At 41.2% G+C, this 23,966-nt stretch overlaps 1 protein-coding gene across 11 annotated transcripts in view; it reads right to left on the bottom strand.

Moving 5' to 3' along the window:
* Positions 1 to 23,966, bottom strand: part of NEDD4L (NEDD4 like E3 ubiquitin protein ligase) — a 167,574-nt gene that overhangs the window by 35,507 nt on the left and 108,101 nt on the right. For 4 of the 11 annotated variants that reach the window (XM_059895529.1, XM_059895519.1, XM_059895518.1 and 1 more), the window contains 7 exons: positions 23,793 to 23,912; positions 22,526 to 22,723; positions 16,791 to 16,868; positions 15,298 to 15,352; positions 15,141 to 15,194; positions 9,590 to 9,648; positions 554 to 619 (listed from right to left, as the gene is read on the bottom strand). In XM_059895529.1, the coding sequence (XP_059751512.1) occupies positions 554 to 619; positions 9,590 to 9,648; positions 15,141 to 15,194; positions 15,298 to 15,352; positions 16,791 to 16,868; positions 22,526 to 22,723; positions 23,793 to 23,912 (630 nt within the window). The remainder of the gene's footprint in view (positions 1 to 553; positions 620 to 9,589; positions 9,649 to 15,140; positions 15,195 to 15,297; positions 15,353 to 16,790; positions 16,869 to 22,525; positions 22,724 to 23,792; positions 23,913 to 23,966) is intronic. The other 7 variants (XM_059895520.1, XM_059895523.1, XM_059895527.1 and 4 more) reach the window with 5 other exon arrangements.

Here is a 23,966-nt window from a genome sequence, read left to right as displayed (position 1 = left end):
TTTAAAACACTGCCTGTAAAAAGCCTTACAGGGTTTCTCAGTTTTGTCAGAAGCTTAACGGGTTTCCTGGTAAGAATTTTAATCCGAAAATTACACTTGGTCTTAATATGTCAAATATTATAAATTATATTTTTGTTGTACATATCATCATTAAAACTGTACTTCTGAATTTAAAGGGACTTGAACATTTTTCTAATTAGGATCCAGGTTTTATTACATAGGATAACCATAATTGATTGCATAGGCTTCTCCACATTTTTTCACTAGTTCCTGAATTATTTTATACCTCATAAAAATCATTTCTATTTTTTAATGTATTACATAAGAAATTACCTTCAGGTGATTTGATATGTAATACTAAGTTAATCTTCATTTACCATGTCTGTTAAAAAGAAAATTCAGATTGAAGATCCAGGTGGATCAAAGTGCAGTGAGAAAAGGAAGGTCATATTTTTAGTATACACGTAACAATAAGAAACGAGTTGTTCTCAGTGAAGTAATTTTGGTAACTTACAAATGACTAAAACAGCATTTTTGGAAGACATGTACTCACAGGTTTCTTTAATTTCTTCCTAAAGTAGTCATATTTCTGCTTAAATTCTCTGGAGTAAGGAACAGCCTGGAAGACAAATGTATAAATATAGATAATATGAACAACATGCTTGAAATTTTATGTATACTAAGCCAACATTCAGAAAATTTCATGAATCATGAACCTTAAAATCGTCACTCTCCATATAACCATTGAAATTTACATAATGCCTACATAGCACATGTGAATGTTCTAGAAATGATTAAGGTTAATCAGCACTGAATAGGGCTTTCACCCCTGAAAACAACAATATGGATATTCAAGAAATCATTTAGAGGTATTATACATAAACTAAATAGACTTTCCATGTGACTTCTGTCTGAATATGCATCAGGGTGCATTGTAATCTTTTTATAGGTTGTAGTTTAGGTAAGTTATTGGCTATCATACCTTAACACACAACTCCAAATGACCTATACTGTCATTCAGAAAAGACTAATTCTGCTTTAAAAATCTTTGGGAGACAAATAGCCAAAGCCATCTTGAGAAAGAGAAACGGAGCTGGAGGAATCAGGCTCCTACACTTCAGACTATACTACAAAGCTACAGTAATCAAGACAGTATGGTACTGGCACAAAAACAGAAATATAGATCAATGGAATAGGATAGAAAGCCCAGAGATAAACCCATGCACATATGGTCACCCTATTTTTGATAAAGGATGCAAGAATATACAATGGAGAAAAGACAGCTTCTTCAGTAAGTGGTGCTGGGAAAACTGGACAGCTACAAGTAAAAGAATGAAATTAGAACACTCCCTAACACCATACACAAAAATAAACTCAAAATGGATTAAAGACCTAAATGTAAGGCCAGACACTATAAAACTCTTAGAGGAAAACATAGGCAGAACCCTGTATGACATAAAGCACAGCAAGATCCTTTTTGACCCACCTCTTAGAGAAATGGAAATAAAAAGAAAAATAAACAAATGGGACCTAATGAAACTTAAAAGCTTTTGCATAGCAAAGGAAACCATAAACAAGACAAAAAGACAACCCTCAGAATGGGAGAAAATATTTGCAAATGAAGCAACTGACAAAGGATTAATCTCCAAAATTTACAAGCAGCTCAATATCAAAAAACCAAACAACCTAATCCAAAAATTGGCAGAAGACCTAACTAGACATTTTCCAAAGAAGATATACAGATTGCCAACAAACACATGAAAGGATGCTCAACGACACTAATCACTAGAGAAATGCAAATCAAAACGACAATGAGGTATCACCTCACACCAGTCAGAATGGCCAACATCAAAAAATCTACAAACAATAAATGCTGGAGAGGGTGTGGAGAAAAGGGAACCCTCTTGCACTGTTGGTGGGAATGTAAATTGATACAGTCACTATGGAGAACAGTATGGAGGTTCCTTAAAAAACAAAAAATAGAACTACCATACGACCCAGCAATCCCACTACTGGGCATATACCCTGAGAAAACCGTAATTCAAAAAGACACATGCACCCCAATGTTCATTGCAGCACTATTTACAATAGCCAGGACATGGAAGCAACCTAAGTGTCCATCAACAGATGAATGGATAAAGAAGATGTGGTACACACATACAATGGAATATTACTCAGCCATAAAAAGAAATGAAATTGAGTTATTTATAGTGAGGTGGATGGACCTAGAGTTTGTCATACAGGGTGAAGTAAGTCAGAAAAAGAAAAAATACTGTATGCTAACACATATATATGGAATCTAAAAAAAAAAAAAAAAAAATTGGTTCTGATGAACCTAGGGGCAGGACAGGAATAAGGATGCAGACATAGAGAATGGACTTGAGGACACGGGGAGGGGGAAGGGTAAGCTGTGATGAAGTGAGAGAGTGGCATGGACATATATACACTACCAAATGTAAAATAGATAGCTAGTGGGAAGCAGCCACATAGCACAGGGAGATCAGCTCAGTGCTTTGTGACCACCTAGAGGGGTGGGACAGGGACGGTGGGAGGGAGGCGCAAAAGGGAGGGGATATGGGGATATGTGTATGCATATAGCTGATACACTTTGTTATACAGCAGAAACTAACACAACATTGTAAAGCAATTATGCTTCAATAAAGATGTTAAAAAAAAAATCTTTGGGAGAAAAGTAACAAGTAGAAAGGCAAGCGAACTGATACGCCTGTCAAGGAAAAAAAGTGGGTAAACAGCATGCTGGAAAAGGCCTCATTTTAGGAGTTGACTATTTAGAGGTCGTGGGCAAGGATTTCTTTAAATCTGGAATGCTGTATCTATGGAGCAAGTGATGATACCACAGGAGTGAGCTCAGTAACTGAGCTAACATTATTCATAAGTTCTGGAATCTTTTCAGGCAAAGTAATTACATTTTTATATAGTCATTTAAATATTCGGTACTTGCTATGATGTCAAGTAGCTTACAGTATCCGAGAGTCAGAGCCGTAACTTCAGGCGATAGAAAAGGCTTACAATTTTTTTTATGAAGCAGAAAGGATTGCTTTTGCACACACGCGGACGTAACTTGACAGCCTCACACTCAGAACAACTCATTGCTTTTTAGCGCACAGTGTGAATTTGGGCAAGAATACTTCTGCTGATATCATTTTGTGCTACATTAATAAAATACACTGATCCCTTGCAAAGTGTCTCCAGATTCTAAACCTTACACCTTCACCATGCTTACTCCTGACCGGAAAGAGGAGAAAGGAAGAACAAAAGCTTCCCCGCTTCATACTGTTTTAAAACATGGTCACACAAATAATAACTAAGCCAAAACAAAAACAAGTTACTACTCTCATAGAAAACAATGATCATGTCAGTATTTTGCTTTGTAATTCAAGAGCAAAAGACAATATATTTAAGTATCTTAAGAACATTCTAAAGACAATTTATACTACCTATGGTCTGTTCTTAGTTTTTAATTTTTAAGCCAGCCTTCATTTGCCTCTTCACTGAACATTAGATTTGACTACATATTGTATTTAGTTTGGGCAGTGTTCAGTCTGACGAAATACTGTATGAATTCTGATTCCAGAAAAGGTAGACATTTTATCACTATCTGGTCAACCACCAACCTAAGGAAAAGGATACAATACAAAGGTCTGACATAAGCCAATAAAGGCATTATCATGCTTTTTGCTCTGTAGCTTTTTTAGAAGCTATTGTGAGCAATAGGCAATAAGAAATAAATGAATACATAGTGGTAAATGCTAGGTGGGACAATGGTAGAGTTCCTCAGTGGTTGTTTTACGTGAGATGGTTGGGGAAGGCAGCTCTGAGAAAGGGAAATCTGAGCAGAAACCAGAATGACAGGAGGGAACAAACCATGACAGGAACAGTGAGTTCTCAAAAAAGGAAAAGTATTTGATGTTCTTAGCTATGATTAACTGTGATAGAAGAAAATTAAGCTGAAAAAAAAAAAAAAAGATTTCCTTTTATTATCTCATGCCAGCTTCAGAAGACCTGACTTCCAGGGCAGACTCTACTGCCAGCTAGCTCTGTGATATAACCTCTCCACTCCGGAATTCCTTCAGCGTTAAGCAGAAAGACTTGACTAGTCAAATTTTAAGGCTCTTCCCTTTCCAAAAATCTGTGATTCCAAGCAATTATTTTTTGTTTTTGTTTCCCTGCCTGAAAATGTTGAAAAAAGGCTTAAACATTCATCACTGTGTATGCAAGTTCAACTGTCTCAAATGACAAGTTTCCCAAGGAACATATTTCAAAGTGTTGCCCCCCCGCCCATGGTATCTCTGCCGTTGTCTGGCTTGTAACCTGGTAGGTGCTGACTAGATGTCGGTGGAAATCAGTGCTGAGATATTTCTGGTCTTTCTCCTTCTGGGGAACAATGCATGAAAGTTGAGAAATACCCCTCCTCCTCCAATACTCATCTTTTCTCTCTAGGGGTCGTTCTTATGATGGCCTAAGAAGAATAGGTTTTTATATTCTTCTCCTGAAAAGATTCCAACAACATACCAGGATAAAGACATCCATACGTTGCAGCCTCTGAAGAGAATTACATTTCTGCATTGGACAGGCCAAATTATTTATTCTCTCTTGAAAACCTGGCATCTTCTTTTCTTACATACAATATAATGTGTAAAATAAGCCTATTTAAAGAATTAACATATCTGTTGATTAAAGTTGCTCTCTATTAAATATGCTTTCTTTTTTGAACAAAGTGAAAACCTGACATTGTGTAAGTGGGGTCTAAAGGTTTTCATGCCATTATTGTCCGTTACGGACACCGGAGCTCCTTGCAGAGAAGGGCTCGGGCCTGACACGGAGACGTCGGTAAAGCCAGCACATCTGGGGCTCTGGCCTGGATTCTGACATGTGCTCAAACTTTTGGCAATTAGCTTTCTGAGCTGCTGACAAATTGGGAATCCCAACTTCTTCCCTACCATCCTGAGAGGATTGCTGTGAGTTTCAAAGCAGTTGATTATAAAGTTCTTGAATAAGTACGAAGCGCTACACAAGCATGAGATAGTGTTCTTAAGAGTAGCAACTACAAATAGCACTTCATGTTTCTAATGCTTTTAATGGTGATGCTTGTCATACAGAGAGCATACCGACTCACAGTGATGCCACAGAAGGGTCCCCTCTCCCCTAATATGTAGGTATTTTTAAAAGTTGGGAAAAGAGAGAGAAACTCTAGGCACCAGATACACAGCAAAACAAAATTGAAGAAGTGGGCTTTGGACCTAGACTTGGGGCTTGGGCTTTTAATCCTCACATGGGGACACAGAGCACGGCCTACAGTCTGTGTGACCAGAGGAGTCAGACAGAGTTCCCTGCTTAAGACCCACATCTGAACAGGGTTCAAGAAAATTCTACCCACAGGCCTGGGAGAGTTGCAAGGAAGCTTCCCTTCTATCCAGGACTGGGAGAAAAACAAACAAAAAAACCCAGACCTCTAATAAATTCAGACTTCCAAGCCTACACCAAAGTGGGTATGAGGTCCATAGTTATAGTAACTAAGGGGGCATAAACCCAAGCTAAGAAGTTAACAGTAAATACAAGTCAGGATGTATAAAAGCCCCATAAAGAAAAAAAATGAAGATGAGCACACGCACACTTAAAAACACAAAATTATAAACTGAACTAGGCAATCAACTACCACTGAGGAGAGTCTACAGACATAACAAGTGGGAGATTTAATGCCCCTAGAACCAGAGATAATAAAATAATCTAAAAGAGGCGATGGAACAAGTATTTTAAGAATGATTAAAAAGCTGTAAGTATGAATAGAAAAATAAATAAAAGGAAAGAACAGGACCAAATAACAATAACTCAAAAGACCAAGCAAATTGAAAAAGACCAAATAGAACTTTGAGCAATTAAATCTAGTCACTGAAATAATAGACACAATGAACTGATAGAGTAGATTATAAAAAGCTTGAAAGATAATTAACTGGAAGAGCTGAGCCCACAATACAGCAATGAGAAAGAAGATCGGAAAGCTAAAAGATAAGGAAGACAGAATGTAAAACTGAATCAAATACCCAATAGGAATTACTGATGCAGATAATAAAAATGGGAAAGGTACAATATATGAAGAAATAACTGCAGGGAATTTTCCTTAATAAAGGAGAGACACCATCCCCATATGGAAGAGTCACAATGAATCCAGAGCAGAATAAATAAAAAGAAATCCACACTTAGATTCGTGATAGTAAAATTGTAGAAAATCAAAGGCATGGAGAAAAATTCAAAATCACCGGAGAAGAGAGATTTACTCACCAAAAAAATGACAATTAGAGTGACAACGAACTTCTCATCATCAGTTATGGAGGCCAGAAGAGACAAAAAAAAATCTCCAAAGTACTGAAGGAAAGTAATTGTTGACTAAGGATTCTATAATCAGCTAAACTATCATTTAACAGAGAGGTAGGTAAGCCCCCCATCTCTCAGACCCTCACTGAAATTGCCGCCAGAGCAGAGGTTCTCAAACTTGAGTGGGCATCAGAATCCCTGGGAGGGTATGGTAAAACACAGACTGCAGGGCCCACAACCAAAGTTGCTGATTTTCAGTAGGTCTGGGTTGGGAGCCCAAAATTTACATTTCTAATAAGTTTCTGAATGATGCTGTTGATCTATAGGCCACACTTTGAGAACCATGAACTAGACATTAAACTTTATTAAGGAGAAAACTTAACCTGGAAAAAAGTAGATGCAAGAACCAATGGTGGGGATGTGGAAGCAACCGAAGTGTCCATCGACAGATGAATGGATAAAGAAGATGTGGCACATATATACAATGGAATATTACTCAGCCATAAAAAGAAACTAAATTGAGTTATTTGTAGTGAGGTGGATGGACCTAGAGACTGTCATACAGAGTGAAGTAAGTCAGAAAGAGAAAAACGAATACCGTATGCTAACACATATATGTGGAGTCTAAAATAAAAAATTGGTTCTGAAGAACCTAGGGGAAGGACAGGAATAAAGATGCAGACGTACAGAATGGACTTGAGGACATGGGGAGGGGGAAGGGTAAGCTGGGAAGAAGTGAGACAGTGGCATGGACATATATACATTGCCAAATGTAAAATAGATAGCTAGTGGGAAGCAGCTGCATAGCACAGGGAGATCAGCTCGGTGCTTTGTGACCACCTAGAGGGGTGGGATAGGGAGGGTGGGAGGGAGACACAAGAGGGAGGAGATTTGGGGATATATGTATATGTACAGCTGATTCACTCTGTTACACAGCAGAAACTAACACACCATTGTAAAGCAATTATACTCCAATAAAGATGTTAGAAAAAAAAGAACAATGGTGGGCAAAGAAATTTGTTTACATATAAGTAAATTAAACAAGCATTGACTGTTGAAAAAAAGAGAAAATATTAATGATTATTTGGCAAGTTTAAAGACAAGGTAGTTTTAAAATTCCACTGAACAATGGAAAGTAGGAGTGGGAAGAACAGCACTAAAGTTCCCCAAAGTCGTATATTATCCAGGAAAAGAGTAGAGAGTGATTAATTTTGACAAAGGTCAAGTATACTGGTTAAAAATTTTAATGTGAGCACCAAAAGAACAGAAATAGAAAATACAACGTCCAAGCAAGTCTGGCAAATGAAAGAAAATAGAGTACTCTATCAGTCCAATAGAAAGCCAAGAAAAAAGGAAAAACAGAGCTAGTTAAAGGACAGAAAAGATATACTAGGCAAGTACTAGTGAAGAGAAAGTGAACATAATGACTGACACAGCCACAGTCACCGTGGGAGACTCTGACACAGCTGACTCGGTTAGATATAGAAAAGCCAGGAAAAAAGTTGTCATGGAAATGGAAAATTTGAACACCATAGGCCTGATCCAGCAGACATATATAAAGAACTCTATACCCAGCAAAGACAGAATACACATGCTTTTCAAATACAAAAAGAACATTAACAAAAAATGGCCAAGCCTCCAAAGAAGTTTCAAATATCTGATAATATTCCATAGACAATATTATATGACCACAATGCAATAAAATCAGAAATCAGTAAGAAACAGGTAAAAACCCTCTCATACTCTCAGAAACTAAAAAGCATATTCTAAATAATTTGTAAGTTAAGGACAGAAAGAAATCATTATGGAAATTACCAAAAATTTAGAACTGAATTAAAACGAAGACCAAATATCTACACTAAGGTAATAATTACCTAAATACACATGCTCTTATTGAAAGAAATACTACCAATAATAAAAAAAAAGAGTAAACAAGGCTCTTTTGTTAGTAGAAAACAAAGAAAGAGCTTTCTTCAGGGCAAATCTACCTGGATTTATGATGCTAAATAATTTTCAATAGTAATTAATAAGAACTAACAGTGTTGCATGAAGACAGATGATCAATAAGCAATAGAAATATTTGAAAAGGCTTCATTATTATGTCAAAAGTCTTCTGTTGCTTGAAAACAGCATCGTTTCTTGAATTTACCTTGTTTCTCATGATGGAGAAGAGAAAATACTACTCTAACTTATTGTGACTGTGGATGTAACAAAAGGAGCCGTGGTAGTGAGGCAGGTGTTTGTTAAGGTACATGCAGAGGAGGGGACGCCTGTTTTGACCCACGTGGCATTGGGCACTTTGCATCAACCGGTAAGCAGAGCAGCTGAACAAATCCAAATCCAACAAGTAACTAAAGGGATGCCAGGTATCAAGGTGTGTTTGCACTGTATTATCTTTCAAGTTTTCAAATGGACCTATAATTCAAAATGTAATTTGAACCAAATCAGATTAAAGCCACAAAATTAGTATTTTAAATATACCTATTGGTGTCTTAGTTCAGCACTCAATATAACAAACTTCCCTTCCTTTAGCTCCTCCAGTTATTAAAAGATTCCCCAATTTGCAATCTTCTGCTCATCCCAGTACAGTTCCTGCAATTCCAGAGTCTCTCCTTGCACTCATGTAACCACTGACAAGAGATTCTGGAGTATTCCACAGACTTCTTTCAGGTGTTTGATACCAGGTGCCTGCTGACCAGTGCCAGGCTGTCAGCTCTTCCTTATGACACACATAAGGGGACTATGAGAAAGTTAGTGGGTCAGCAGAGATAAGATTCTTAACTGCCAGCTCCGGAGTGCAGCTACCACCTCACCCAGTCCTTTGCAGATTTTTAGAGCCAGAAGAGATTCAGGAACCAATTTAAATTTGTTAGCATGCATATACTACCCCTGGCCTCAAGAAATGTTAAAACTCTACAAATACAGGACCAAGTTTTGCTTCATATAAAAAGGAAGAGAGGACATTTTGATTGTTATACTTTTAATCTACCCTTTTATAAAAGAAAAAAGAGAATGTTTAGTTTTGTTACCACTAGCAAACCATTTTCTTTTCCTTTATATTGAAAGCCCTGTGAAAAGGCAAATGTAGCTGTACCTCACCCAGAAATTCCGGGAAGGAGGAGACGGGAGTAATGTTAAATTTCTCAAGGACACCAGCCAGGCCCTTGGCATCAAGGTAAGCAGGAATATACAAGAAATGTGTGTTTAGATGAAACCAAAATATTATACTGAAGAGTCAGAACTTGAGAATACTGACCGGACCAGTAATAGCTGGATTCTGCAGTCTTGGGTCTTCCCACTGAGTAATTTTGCTATCTGGAAATATTAAAAAAAAAAAAAACGGCTTATTAGTTCAAATCTATTTCATGTCAAAAATGTTTTAGAAAGAATTATTTCTGGATTTTCCAAAAGTTCCCCCAGTTCCCCATCCTGACTCCCAAGGATAAATAACTTAGTATTTCAGGGTTAGAAGAGAACTATACTCTGTAAGGCAATGTGCACCGCAGCCCCCCATACTGTTTAGTTAAAAACAATCAAAAATGCACAACTAAAGTAAAACCATCTATTCACACTGTTTTGGGCAAGCAATCTGCTGAAATTTCAATTATAAACCCCTGTACCTTCAAGGATTTATAACTTGAGGTTGATTTTCATTTAATTAAAAAAAAGCATAAAAGATTTTAGTTCCCCAAAAGTTAACACACACACATGATTTTTTTCTCATTTCAAATACTCTTCCCTTTGCTTATGGTGTTGCAAACGGCTTTCAATTAAAAATTCTAAGTTGAACACATGAATAATCCATTACATGTGTCACTCATATGCACACAAAAATCAAAACAGCTAAGGCAGTCCAAAAAATGAGAATTAGATACAGCAGAGGAGGATTCCAGAGAAAAGGTTCCCTTTTGGTCAAGCTGGTGAGAAGTGGTTCTTTCTTCCAAATGAGTCAATATCAATAAGATTAGTAAATGGCACCAATACCATTGCTTCAATGGTGTAGGTGGAAACACACATTAGCTACCTGGATCACTTGGGATTTGTGACTGTGCCTTAATTAAAAAGACTTTATGCTACTGTGTGTGTATATGGGGGGGGGGCAGGAATGGACTCACATGAAAGATATGGGGAGGGTAGACAGGGAAGAATAGGTTCTCTCTGGAGTGTTAGGAAATCTAAGTTGGTTTGTAAAAAAGGAAATTATTTGTTTGAGAAGAACAGTCTGTTTTTTTCTGGTATACTTAGTAAGTGGACTGATAAGAATAACTAATAAATTTGGTTTTAATGACTATCCCAGGAATTTTTCGAAGCCTGGTATGATAATTATTTTAACAAAAGCAGTGGTAAAGTTTTAAAATTAAGCTACCAAAGCACATGACGATTCTAGATTCACGCTGGCAGAAAAGCTACAAGAAACGTCTCAACTGTTTCAGAGAACGCTGATGGAAGCAAAAGGTATTTTCCGGTCCCTTACTTTGAAGACAGAAGTTTTTGGAAATTAAGAGCTGTTGCTGTGATGGAAAACAGGAGAAAAGTAAATAAAAGAAAAAGAATATAGCTGAGTAAAAACTGCCTTGGACTATACATAGACTGGGTACCATCGTCAAACCAGAAAATAAATTACCTACTACCTACAAATGATGACTCCCACATCTGTCCAAACCAGAACCTCGAGCTCCATCCTTGACACCTGCACCTGGATTTCCCCTGGGAAATACCTCAAACCCTACTCTGCCAGAATTTGACCCATAATCTTCCACTACCAAAATGGTTCATACAACCCTGTATTCCTCACTAACAGCACCACAATCCGCCCACTGTTCAAATCCGGCACCTGCCATACCCTCCATCCTCGCTCACCTTTCACTCCAGGGGTCACCACCCGTCCCCACCTCTCTGAAAAGGCTTCTTTCCCGAGCGCTCACCTTCTCCCTGGACTACTTTCTAGGTCTCCCTGGCTTCAGTCTCACTCACCCCCGGACCGAGGACCTGTCCGAGCCGCACAGCGGGAGGTGAGCGGCGGGCCAGCGAGCCAAGCCTCATCTGCGGCTCCCCATCGCTCGCGTCACCCCCGAACCACCCCCCCCCCCAACCCCAGTCCGTGGGAAAACTGTCTTCCGTGAGACAGGACCCTGGTGCCAAAAAGGCCGGGGACGGCTGCTCCAGAGCACAAATCTGACTGCGGCAGAGTTCCTTCTGCACCATCCCTTAGGCGCGCCCGCCTGGCTGCGGAAGGGACCCGAGTCCCCGCACCAGCAGACTCCCTTTGACTTAACGCGGGTGTCACGCCAGCCTCATATGCACACCGGCCGTTTGCAACCCCACTGCGCTCCTTGGAACATGGTGTCACCTGCACAGCTTCACACACCTGCGCACGCTTTCTCCCTCCTAGAACTGCTCTTCGCTGGGCGTGCCTGGCTAAACCTCACTCATTATTTGGGATCCACCTGAAAAGTCACCCGTTCTACGAGGCTCTTTTGCAGCCTTCTTCCACTGCTGGAGCCCACTCAGCAAGTACTTCTACATAACAACTGGTTCATTCCCCTAAGACAACACTTAAATACCTCCTGGCACTCCCTACCAGAACCTAAGCCCCTTGAAGACCAGGACTGTGTGCTGTTCATCTCCGCAGCCCCCTCTCCACCACTTAACACATTTCCCAGCATGTAGCAGGAGCCTGACTTTTTAAATGACCAAATGAAGCTGATGGCGAAAACAGATTCTTTTTAAAACAGTCTAGGCTTTCAGAACCACATATGGTTCTTGTATGATTCCAATAATGATCAATTTTGCACTTAAGAATTATCAACATATGACTGTCGCTGGCCAGTTACCCATTTTGTCCTAAAACTTTTGAATCTAAACTTGCTTTTTGTCTTTGAGACATAATATTTCAAATAAAGGGGCGAGAATGAAGTAGAAGAATAAAAAACTCAGTCCATTTAGCTACTATTAACCGGTTTGGTAAGACTGCTGGCAGGAAAGATTAAAACAGGATCTTACAGCATCCCTGGAATTTTATTTTCTAGCTTTGTATATGAACTGCCTGTGGCCAAGTACTCAGCGGCTGGGCATACCGGGTCTTTAAGAAGAACTACGCTATTCCTGAGAGACGTAGGGATTCAGTTCAAGACGTTCCCATAACCTTTCACACCGGGCTTGAGACATAGGAGCTTTGCGATAAATGTCAATCAAATGAATCTAGAAGTCTAAAGAGCAGATTAGTATTGAGCATTCATGCTCTTCTGAAATTAAATCTTTAACATTTCTAATCTTGAAAATGTCTCACTTCTCAAGAATTTATGAAGCAGAAAATAAAAAAAACCTAATGAATTAGGAGACAAGCGCACCGCTGCCTTTCACATTCAGCGTGCAGTCGCGTGCCCCAGAGACGTGAAGACGGTTGACTCTGAACAGCTTACAAGATGACTGCTCTCACAGCCAAATGGTGTAGTAGGGATGGCCTGGCTTCTGCCCTGCAGGCAGCAGGAGAGCAAAACGAGATGCTGAATTTTGCTAGAAATAAGATTCGGGAAGAACGTTTAGGAGCAGAGACTCGTTCGGAAGGTAAGGAAATTCCAGGTAATGAAACCCGTTTTGGAGTGGGTTTGAGTACCTGATACAGCGTCTTAAAATGATAGATATGCTTCATTTTTCACAGACTGGAATTTGTTTAAGAAAAAAGGCATATGAATTGAACTCTGTTTCATTGATAAGTACACCACTCTACTGCTTTCCATTGAATAAACCTTGACGAATTAGGGAGACATGGCAGAAATGTTACATTGTCAGCTTAATGAGGCTCTCTTAAACAGACCTTTTTCTTACACAGTCTTTGGTCATCTAACTTACACTGTATTTGGTTAAGAGAACTTTTCAGTATAGTTGAGCAAAGGTACATTTTAATCTCCACGTACAGGATCACAAATCTCACACTGGCATAGCTCAGATCAACAAGGCTCTGTGTGTGGTCTATATCCTATCGTTTGACTCCCAGGAGTGAAGAGGGGGAGCCTCCCAAGAGCTGTGTGGTCTGGAAAAGAGGAATGGGGGATGTCTGAGGGGAGCTTGGAGGGACTGATTAGCAATAAAGGAACCACCCAGGCATTTAGCAAGGAACCAGCCTTTCCCACCTCCTGGAAAACAGAGGCTGGGCAGGCCTGAGGCTGGAGGCACAGCTGCTGCCTCTCAAGGCAGGTTCTCTCCACTTTCCACCCAAGGGCGTCCACTTCCTAACACAACACCAGCACCACTGGCCCTCCGTGAATGGACTCCGAGTCACCATTTAACAAGCGTTTACCGCACATTACACTGGGTCTATGCACGCCTCCAGAAAAACTGTCCATGATTTCTCTAATTTCTAATGTACACTAGGATGGCCCTTTGCAATCGTGTTTTTCTTGTTTCTGGGTCCTTATAGTACATCGAGAACATTTCATAAAGTTCTTTTCAGGTTGACCTGACATCAGACCACCAGCCGGAACATGGCCACAATGTTGTGTGAAGTACTCTCCGTGTGGCGGACCAAGGCCGCGTTACCGGTTAAGACCTTGCTTTAATAAAATGCTCATTATTACTCGTACCTCTCTTTGAAAACGGAAATTGTAATGCATGAAAAAACTGAAAAGGAAACTATCTTTTGTTTTTAGTGGGAAAAAGGCAGTGTGACTCCTCTTCTATTTTAGCAAATTCTGCTGAGAAAGAGCATTATAACTAGCACAGGAAGGAAGTAAGTGGGGGTTCCCGCATATGTTAAAGCATTTATGGCAGCAATTTTATGCTCACTGTAAAATCCTGGAACGTAGGCAAGAATCAGCATTTTTACCGGTCGAAGACAAAAACTAGGCCTAAGTACTGCAAACTATCTAATTTTAACCAAGGGTAACCCACACCCCTAAATACACCCAGGACTTCTACTTTTGGTTTAATTCTGAATTGTTGGGCTTCTTGCTTACTTCGATTTCTAAAAACCCCTCAATCTCCTGTGCCTGAAAGCGAAGGTCTCTCTACCATGCACTGGTCGCTTAGGAGCCCAGGAAGAGGCCCTGAAACGAAAGACAGAGACAGGCCCCACCCACACGAGGACCCCTCGAGGCCGTGCTTCCCGGTCAGCTCAGCAACGTGCTTAACTAACCAATGCAATCAGTTAAGAAAATGTGAGGCTGGGAAATCTGATGTAGACTTAATGCTCATGTTTATGAACCAAATGAAAACAAAGATAAACAGCACCAGATCACACGCGTATGTGAACTTCAAATCTACTTGAAGACTTTTTTTCAATATACATTTTCAGAAGTTTTAAGGGATATACCAATACGATCCCATGGAGAAAATGTCACCTCAACAAGGGGGAAAACAAAAAAAAAACAACACTGGCTAAAAGCAAACCTTTATTAGTTTAACTTTTAGTTGGCATGAGAAACCACACATTTATTCATAGGAGCTGGAGCAAATGTCTGCAGCAAATATAATTTCAAGAAAAGAACTGCACATGTATTAGTGTGTTGGGTGCAGGGAGACATGCTGTGAATAGAAAATAAGTCAGAATGGGCATCTTGCCCTGAGACCTCTGAAGGCAGCTTTTTAAAAGCGTAGCGGCTGCTTCAAGCACTGCTCATACACAGATTTCTGACATAATCATCACTTCTAATCTTATTTTCTATTACCAGAGTGTATTTATTAAAAGCGCAAAAGGCAAGGGGTCATCAATCAAAAAAATTTTTTTTAATTACGAAAAACAGTTAATAGGTCACAAGATCAAACTGGAATGGGCTACTTTAAAGCAAACTTGGGTGAATGCACAGTACCGTACGAGGGCACTGAGTCTCTGGTATCATCCTCGCCACATAACACCTGGCTGCCTAGACAAATGGTAAAATGACATAGCTTTCACTGTCATATCTGAATTACCCTCATCCCCCCTTCACCTGCACCACCTATGCGTCCGTAACAGCACCTACTTACTATGATCAATGTAAAACGTTCGGCCATCCAAGTGAATTCTTTCTTCCCAACCAGGCTGGTATCAGGGGAAGAGAGGAAGAGAAGACAAACATTAGCCAGCAGTTCCAAAATCAAAGGCAAAAGTTAAAGACTCTAGGACACCTTCTTACTCTTCTCCCCTGGGGTACATTTTTACATAAAGAATAAACTAAATAGAAACATTTCAAATGAACTCACTCAAATGACAACACCCAGCAACACACTTTAGCACATGTTCTACAGTCTCAGATGCACTCACTGTATGATGAACAAGAAAAACAGGGGTTATTATTTCAAAAGCTTCAAAGGGAAACTCCAGCACACTGTGAAACAGTTGAGCCTGGGGCTGAATAGCTCATTTAATTAAATGAGTATTTATTGAGTACTAAAGGGAGGATGAAGGGTGATATAAAATGGGAGAGACTGACGCTTTACTCATGTCATCGGGTGGTTGAACAATCGAATACTGAAATTCTCTGCTGTGAACTCTCACTACTGAGTAGGAACCAGATTTGGATACTTTTTCCAAGATCAGGCTGGTATGCTTTCATGATCTGAACTGTGCCTACTTGTTATCTGAAAGTCAAGAATCCAACAGATCTAGACAACCTGCAATCTTTCACTTTCTAAACTCTCTCTTCAGTCTCTCCCCAGGCTCTTTCCATCTAAACCCTGGAACCAAACATTTGTAGAGTGTGGGATATTTGTATCACCTGATGAATAAAGACTGCACCCTAATCTTTCTAGCTTCAAAGTTTGCTGTAATATACCATACACCAGGCAACAGAAAGGTTCTTGGAAAACCACCACCAAAAAAATTCCCGGCACCCTTCCATTTTTAAAATAGTCTTAGAGTCTCCCCACCTTTCTAGGCTGTAAGGGTTTTTAAAAAACTGGGGGTGGGTCAACACGAAAGCATGGTGAAGGTTTCATTCAAAATCTAACTTGGAGTAAATAGCTCGACTCTCACTCAGGCCCCAAAAGAGAACAAACTAATAAAAAATTAGATTTATGAACAGTCACTGACAAGGGAGAAAAACTTAAAACATCTGCTGGATAAATGACTTATAGAAACCGTGATTACGTACGCCTTTTTCTCCCACTTTTTAAAAAATTTTTTGTTCCTATGACTAAATCAGCAATATGGACGGAAATTAGTTGGTTGCTAAGTTACAAAATAAATGTGTGCTGCTTAAACTGTCACCTGTAGAGAATGCCTCATCCATCTCCCTAGTTGCAAGGTCTACCTTTCACTAGCAGTCAGCCATTCAGAAACCTCTTTCAGAAGAGCTAGGTGGGGTGTGAGCTGTGTGAGCTGTGAGTTCAGTCATACACCCGATTCTATTAAGAAATGACAGACCAAGGGGACTCAAAACGTCCGGAGAAAGAGAAGGTCACAGGGCTCCCCTATCAACATTGGGCCCATGAATGAGTAAACATTTTCAGACTGCTCCGTGTGTCTCCAGTGTACTCACAGGAAGAGGGCCAAGGTCATTGGGGTTTAAAGATGCCTTTGACCGCATATGCACTGGAAATTTCAGGCGTGGGTCTTCCTGCAAGAAAAATGTAAGAGACAGATGTTAGGAGCGATATCTGTGAGTGGTACTGGTCCTCCCCTTCTGGAGGTGTGTGTTCCACAGCAAGCAGGTTGCCTGTGTGGGGGGCTGCTGCAGGGGGGAGGGGAGGACCCCACCTCCATATAGGAGGCCTGGCTGACCATCTCTCCAAAAAGATTCTACTCTTCCTCCTTGAACTTGATGAAAGGAGGAGAGTAAGAATGTTTAAGTCAAAGGTTAACCATTTCCCCCAGACCCTGAGCAGGTGAAGAGGAAGAGGGTTCCAGCAGTGATGTTACCATGGAGACCAGAGTAGAGGATGCCCGTGAAGACGAGGAGGTCCTACTCCACAGAGAGGGGGTGGGGACACTGGTTCGTACAGCTCCCTGTGGACCCGGAGCTCCGGGGTGAGGGCAGCTAGCCTGTTAGAAACACCCATTCCGTCAGTACTGAGTCTGCTGTTGCTTCCTTCCACCCTCTCTTGAGCTAAAGCCGAAAATCTGAATCTGGTTTGACTGTCCAGGCATGTCCTGCCCCAGAGTTAGTCGGCAACATCACAGAGTCGCATCCCTATGAGAGAACTTCACTGGGATTCTTGATCAAGTTCCACAAATTAGATCTGAAAAGTTTACAAAATATTTTTCTTAAGGGATATGCTTCATAAGATACCACACAGAACCAATGACAGAAAAATACATACTCTGACATCTTGGGTCATGCTTTATAACTTACAAAGAACAGTCAGATGTATGATCTTGCAACCACCCTGTTAGGGGGTTGGGCACGTAATCTCTGCTCCTTTAGATGAGGAAACGGAGTCTCACAGAGAACGAGAACTTGCCCAGAGGTTCTGGTTTAGAGTCTGGCAGCTGTCCTTCACTTATACAGACCCAATTAAAATGCAGTGTAACTTAGAGAATCCCTATTTGAAACTCAAAAGATTAGAAAACAAAATGATAAAACTCAGAATAACACATTATTAACCAAATAAGCCTAAGATAATAAAAAACAAAACAAAAAAACCCCTAAAACCTTAAAAAAAAAAAAACCTTTATTTCATTAATGTTAAAGCCTTTGTTGCTGTCAAACTACTAAAAGGTTTTCTGCCTCAGCATTTTCCCAAGTCAGCAAGAAAATGAAACGGTATAAAACTGGGAAAGTAATAAAACCCACTTTTGTTCGGAGATATGAAATTACATATGATTATATACCAAGACTGTATTAAACATCTCCTAGATTACAGAGAGTGACGGCTAATGGGTATGGGGTTTTCTTTGGGGGCGATGCAAATGGCCTGAAACTGATTATGGTGATGGTTGCACACATGTGTGATGGTCTAAAAACCATTCAGTTGTATTATTTTAAATGGGCGAACTGTATGGTATGTGCACTATACCTCGATAAAGCTTTAAAATTATTTTCCCCAAGTTAACAGTCTAAACCATTAGTATCAAGGGATAGTAACAAAGTGATAGATTTTTGGAGCTGGCAAGAACGACAACAAGAATCACACGCGTACAAATCAACCTTTGCTCCTTAGAGGCATAAAATAGTCCAGTATTCTGTAGTATACTGGAACACCTACAGTGTAAACAGATATGCTAGGTAGATTTAGGATTTAGAAGGTCTAAAAAGCTGATAATCTGGTAAACATCTGTGACCGCTTGGCCATGGACTGAGGAAAACCTTAGAGCCCCGAACCCCACTAAAGCTACCCAAGGCCAGCTCTAGGGCTGGCCCAGGCAATGCCGCCACCGCAGGGGAAGCTTGGGCAGACCACAGCCGCTGCTCACGCTGGGAAGAGAGAAAGGCTGAGGCTGCTATTCCATGCGTGAGGACAGCGGCTTCTGCATGCTACGTGCGAGGCCAGCCATGCCTTGGAATCACACACACAGGCTACTGTGAAAGACAATCGACCCTTTTGGTAAAGAGCTGGTGATTGAAAGAAAAAAAAAAAAAAAAAAAAAGCTGAAATTAAAGAAAAGTGACAGGGGGTAGGAGAAGGAACATGAAGCATAAAGTAAATTCAGTTTCACAGGTCTGCTGAAATGGCCTTGCACGGAAACCCGGAATTCACAGAATGTGAGGGCTGGAGGCCCCTAGGGGTCACGTGATTCTTTTACACCAACAAAAATCAAAATAATGGCAGCAGCTGTCACCCATCAAGCTCTGCGGGCTAAGCCTGGGGGGCAGTACGGAACCCACCCTCCCACGGAATCCCCTGAATGACAGAGGGGCAGCTAGACGAGCGGGAGAAGGGCAGCCAAGGCCCCACAGGACTTGGGACAACTTCAGGAATGACAGTCAGCTGGAATCCTAATGAGGTCTCAAACGATACAAATACGAATGAATAAAATACACAACACACTGGGCTGTTTCTCCCTTTCCTCAGCATAGTAGGGGCACTCCTTCGTAATTGTATCAGTATTTCACAACTGCTTCCCTCAATTACAGCTGAAAGCGTTTTTAAACAGAAGGCAAAGATCAACATCTCATTTAATTAAAAAAAAAGGTTTTGGGGACATCCCTGGTGGTCCTGTGGTTAAGACTCTGCGCTTCCAATGCAGGGGGCGTGGGTTCGATCCCTGGTCAGGGAACTAATATCCCACATACCACTCGGCCCAAAAAAAAAAAAAGTTTCTTCGTGGAATCATTTAAAAATATATAAAATATGGGCATGCTGGCTAGTTGAAAAGACAACTGCGCTTTTTCGATCCTGGAAGGGAACAACCACCAGGGCTAGACTACAGTGAGTTTTATTAGTTTGGACCTGGGTAGAAAACAAACCTGAAACTTAATTATTAAGGTATAACCTTTGTTGCTACAAAAATAAGCCAAGGCTTTGTCCTGTAAAAGACATAAATATACTCTTACACGCACGCTTTGAGCTGCTTCTTCAGCAGAAGGAATGCGTGAGCCGAAGCCCTCCTGTAATCTCTCCTCAGCTCCCCGGCGGTCTCTACCATGCAGCTACAGCCCCCCAGATCCAGGTGGGGACATAGTGATGCTTATTTGCTGTGTCAGACTTTATTCCTGATAGATGGCTGGCACACGGCCTCCAATATTTGTGTGTGCGAGAGGCCGTGTTTTATAAATAGACTTCAAAGGGAATTTTCCTCTATCAGTGTATACGAGGGAAATGCTGGCCTGAACCTTTTCCTGCTTCTGGTTAGTGTAGGAACCAAGAGGACACAGGGTGCTGGGGGAAGAAGTACAATTTTCATTATTCTCAACCTGTCTGACCAATTTTTTTTTTTTTCCTTTTCCTATGATAATGCTCAAATCTAAGAATAGCTGTTCTCTCTTATCTGTGCTCTCTTTAAAAAACAAACAAAGCAAACCCCAAACAAACTCAACACAGGTTTTAAGCCGAAAATTATCTTTACAGTTCTCTCCATCCTTCCACCTTTTGTCAAGATAAACAAGCAATTCAGAGCCTGCGTTCCACAGCGAGAATTTTGTATGGGCCTTTGTTTAGCAGGGATAACGCGCGCGGCTGTGTCAGCACATCCAGAGTTTAGAGGAGAAGCGTGGCGGTTTGTGGAATTCCCAGTTGTTCCCTACAGGATTTTCAATGACAGCAGCAGCAACAAAATGTTGTTTTAACCAATTAAAATTTTAAATCAGTAAATCAGTGAGTCACAAGTATCTGGTGGAAAGGGGCAATTGAAAATTCAAACTGGGTTTCATTCAGCACCGATGCAGGCAATAAATAAAGCTGGTGCTATTTTAAATAAAATCTGCCCAGCTGCAATTACACTGCAGTTGTGGTGTGAAAGGCTGTGAAAAGGTTAGGGGATTTGATTACTAAGCTAGTTCAGATTACTAAAATCATAGCTTATGTTGGCAAGCCACAGTGGCTCCATACGCTAATCCATCTACTTTTACAATATTTACCCCTGTTTCTGGAGCTCCCATTTCTGGCTGAGGAACTGAAATCCCAGCTGTGCTGCAGTAAGTAGAAATGGGTACACTAGCAGGACTGCCACAGGTTCTATGTCCACGAGGGAAAAAAGATTTTCAAACCAATCTCTCTCGCTCTATTTCCCAAGGAGCGACCTATCTTTTACTCTCATCTTGCCACAGACCTGTAATCTTATCTTCAAAGCTACATGTTATCATATATGCGTTAGCAGTAGCGACGCGTTTACCCAATGAATGTTACCAGATCTGAATGATAAATTCTCTTGGCAGGTTATTCCTTTACTTCAAAATTGGCGTGGTTCTCACTACGGGGTGTTGGGAAATGCGTGGGAGCTTTTTGGGTTGTCACTAGGATAGGGGTCGGGGGGGGGGGGTGGGGAACAGTGGCTATTAGGATGCAGTGGCAGAAGCCAAGGATGTTAAATGTCTTGCAAATAACAGGCACAGTCCTGCCCCAAATGCTAAGATTGTCCTCGTGAAGACACACCGTACCACGATCCATGAGGTCTGAGAGAGTCTGCCGGGCCACCTAACCCAATTCTCAAGGGACTGAATTACCATCACACCATGGGCAAAGTGTAAGTGACAGTTCAGACCGTTTGGGTCCAGGTCTCTTCCTTAACACGATACTGCTGTTCTTTCAACTGGGTATGCTTGGTGTCTACACTAGAAATGGGAATTTAAAGCATGTGTTCACTCTTGGTCCAAGACCACAGAGCTAGGGCCAGTGACGATCACCAAGACTCAACCAGCTTTCACGTACCATCAGTTCTGAGCAAGCAGCCCAGAGGACAGAAAGACTTGAGTTACACTCGGTACCCAGACAATCAGATGGGGATATAAGGGAGAGGAAGGAAAACAAACCTTCGGTAGCATCAGAAATAGAAACATGAGGACGCATTTCAGGTTAATCATCGGTCTAGAGATCATTCAGTAGAAAAATACCACTGACTTTTAAAAGAACTCTATGCTACATTAAATAAGCCACCACTGATTCCCCGGAAGAAATGAAGAGTGAACAGAGGAATATAAAGATATGCATATGTACTTTTCATTAATCTCATTTTTCTCAGGTTAACACAATACACGGATTCTCTCTCATGCATGATTCAGGGGCACATGGAAGAGCCCTGTGATAAGAAATAACCAACTGTGACAAGATGTTCACAAAAAAAGAGCTATCAAATTTACAAAGTCCTTAGTACACCCCCTGATCCACAATTAAAAGAAAGTAATGTAGCACAGAGTATAAAATACTTATCTGATGTAAACAGTAAAAACTAAAACGGCACATCAAATAAAAATAAAGATGGGTAATGTCAACACAGATGCAAAAAGAAAGTGACAAAGAAACATTATTTCTAAAAAGATTAGAATTCCTAATAAGGTTACAGCATCCTGAAATGGGAAGCAGTAACATCAAAATCCTAGCTATATGTAGCACTACCTTTTTTCCATATATGGTAAATTGTCACAACTGGAGCTTTGCCGGAGTGCTCTGAAGAAAAGGCACCAATACCAAAGAAGGCCATTAGCCTGTGCCCGTAAGTCACCTGCTCCCCACCAGCCCCCATGTGCGGAGTCTAGACCAAGCTGAGAAGACCCTCTGGGGACATGCTTCACTGCCAGGAAATTTCTCTGCAAGAACCATGGATACTGGGTAAGGAAATAAAGGAATGAATGCCAGACCTCAGGATGAAAATGGAGCCAAATAAAAGTAGTGACCTTACCCATGTTGTAGTCTTTGTGTTATGGTCAATGAAGAAGGGCCGGCCGTTGGGCGCTATCCTCATTTCCCAGCCGGGCGGCAGGAAGCTCTGTGTGACTTTGTGTTGTGGTTTGGGGGAGTTGTAAGGTGATGGCTGTGGGGACTGTGGATTGGAAAGGGTATCTTTCACAGCCCGACGTATGGGTGAATCCTTGGCACCCTAAGGAATAATAATGCGCATTAGAAGTCTTATCAGGTGCTAGTCCAGAGGGGTCAACATGTACCTGGGGGTCATGGAACGCTCCTCTTTGAAGAGGGACAAGGGGGAAGCTCCTAAAAAACCTGCTTGGTTTACTTTTCAAATTAATCTAACTGTAAGGTTTTTCTACTGGTTAAACACACAACAATATTAAGTACGTATAACCACCATTCTTTGATAGCTACTTGGCACGTACACAAAATACTGTTCTGTAGTAAGCATTATGGATGGAGATTTTACAGAAGGTGGAGAAGAACATGCCCCTGCTCTGAATGAGCTCACAGTCTAACGAAGATGGACTGGCAATTTTTAGAGCAGAAAAGAAAAACCTCCATCAACGGAGACAGCCACCTGGAATTGCACAGTTGTTACCCAGGACATTTACATCACAGTTTGGAGGCGATATCGCCCATTCCCACTTATCAACATCTTAAACCCGGGCATGGAGAAGCCCGCAGCCATCTCTAAGATGCAGTCACGTTTAGAACTTCAAAGGTTTAGTCTCTGGTATTTGTGATGTTAAGGGATGTCCCTAAAACCACACAAACAGGAGGGCGCAAAGCAGATGCCCAGCAGTGACTCAGAGATGCAAACAGGCATCAGAAACACGGAGGCTGATACAATGGAAGACCTTACGGTCGAAAGGAAAAACGGATCAAAGCAACAGCTATGTTTAAAAACTCAACGTAAGCATGGGTATTTGAACCAATACGAGTTATTATGCGAGTCTCATGAGGTAACAGGCAGTAAGGAGCGAAACACAACACGAATGGAGAGAGTTCTGAAAAGAGGAGCCCATGTCCAGTACAAGCCACCGTGGCCTCAGCCCAATGAGAATGAGAATCACGTGAGTCCAGGGATGGGAAGTATGGAGTGAGGCGGCACAAGGACACCCCTCACCACGAACACAGCGACTGATTATCAGAGAGCAAGGTGGCTGGGAAACGCAAGTCCCGGTTCAGAGAGGAGAGAGAATGAGGAGAAGTCACAGGAGAGACGTGACCCCAGTTAGATGACGTAGCCTTCTCACCTCCAGTGGGGCAGATAAAGTTACTGTTGGCGAACTGAGGCTACGAGGCCGGCGGATCTGAGGCTCGATTAGATGGTTGTTACTGTTTGTGGCGGATCCGGATGCACCGTCTTCTGCAAGCTACGTTGGAGGCAAACACAAGTTAGCTTCGTGTGGGGCTCTCCCTGCGCGCGT

Source organism: Balaenoptera ricei, chromosome 14, assembly GCF_028023285.1.
Source record: "Balaenoptera ricei isolate mBalRic1 chromosome 14, mBalRic1.hap2, whole genome shotgun sequence".
NCBI lineage: Eukaryota > Metazoa > Chordata > Mammalia > Artiodactyla > Balaenopteridae > Balaenoptera > Balaenoptera ricei.
This window is presented reverse-complemented; position numbering and strand designations above follow the sequence as displayed.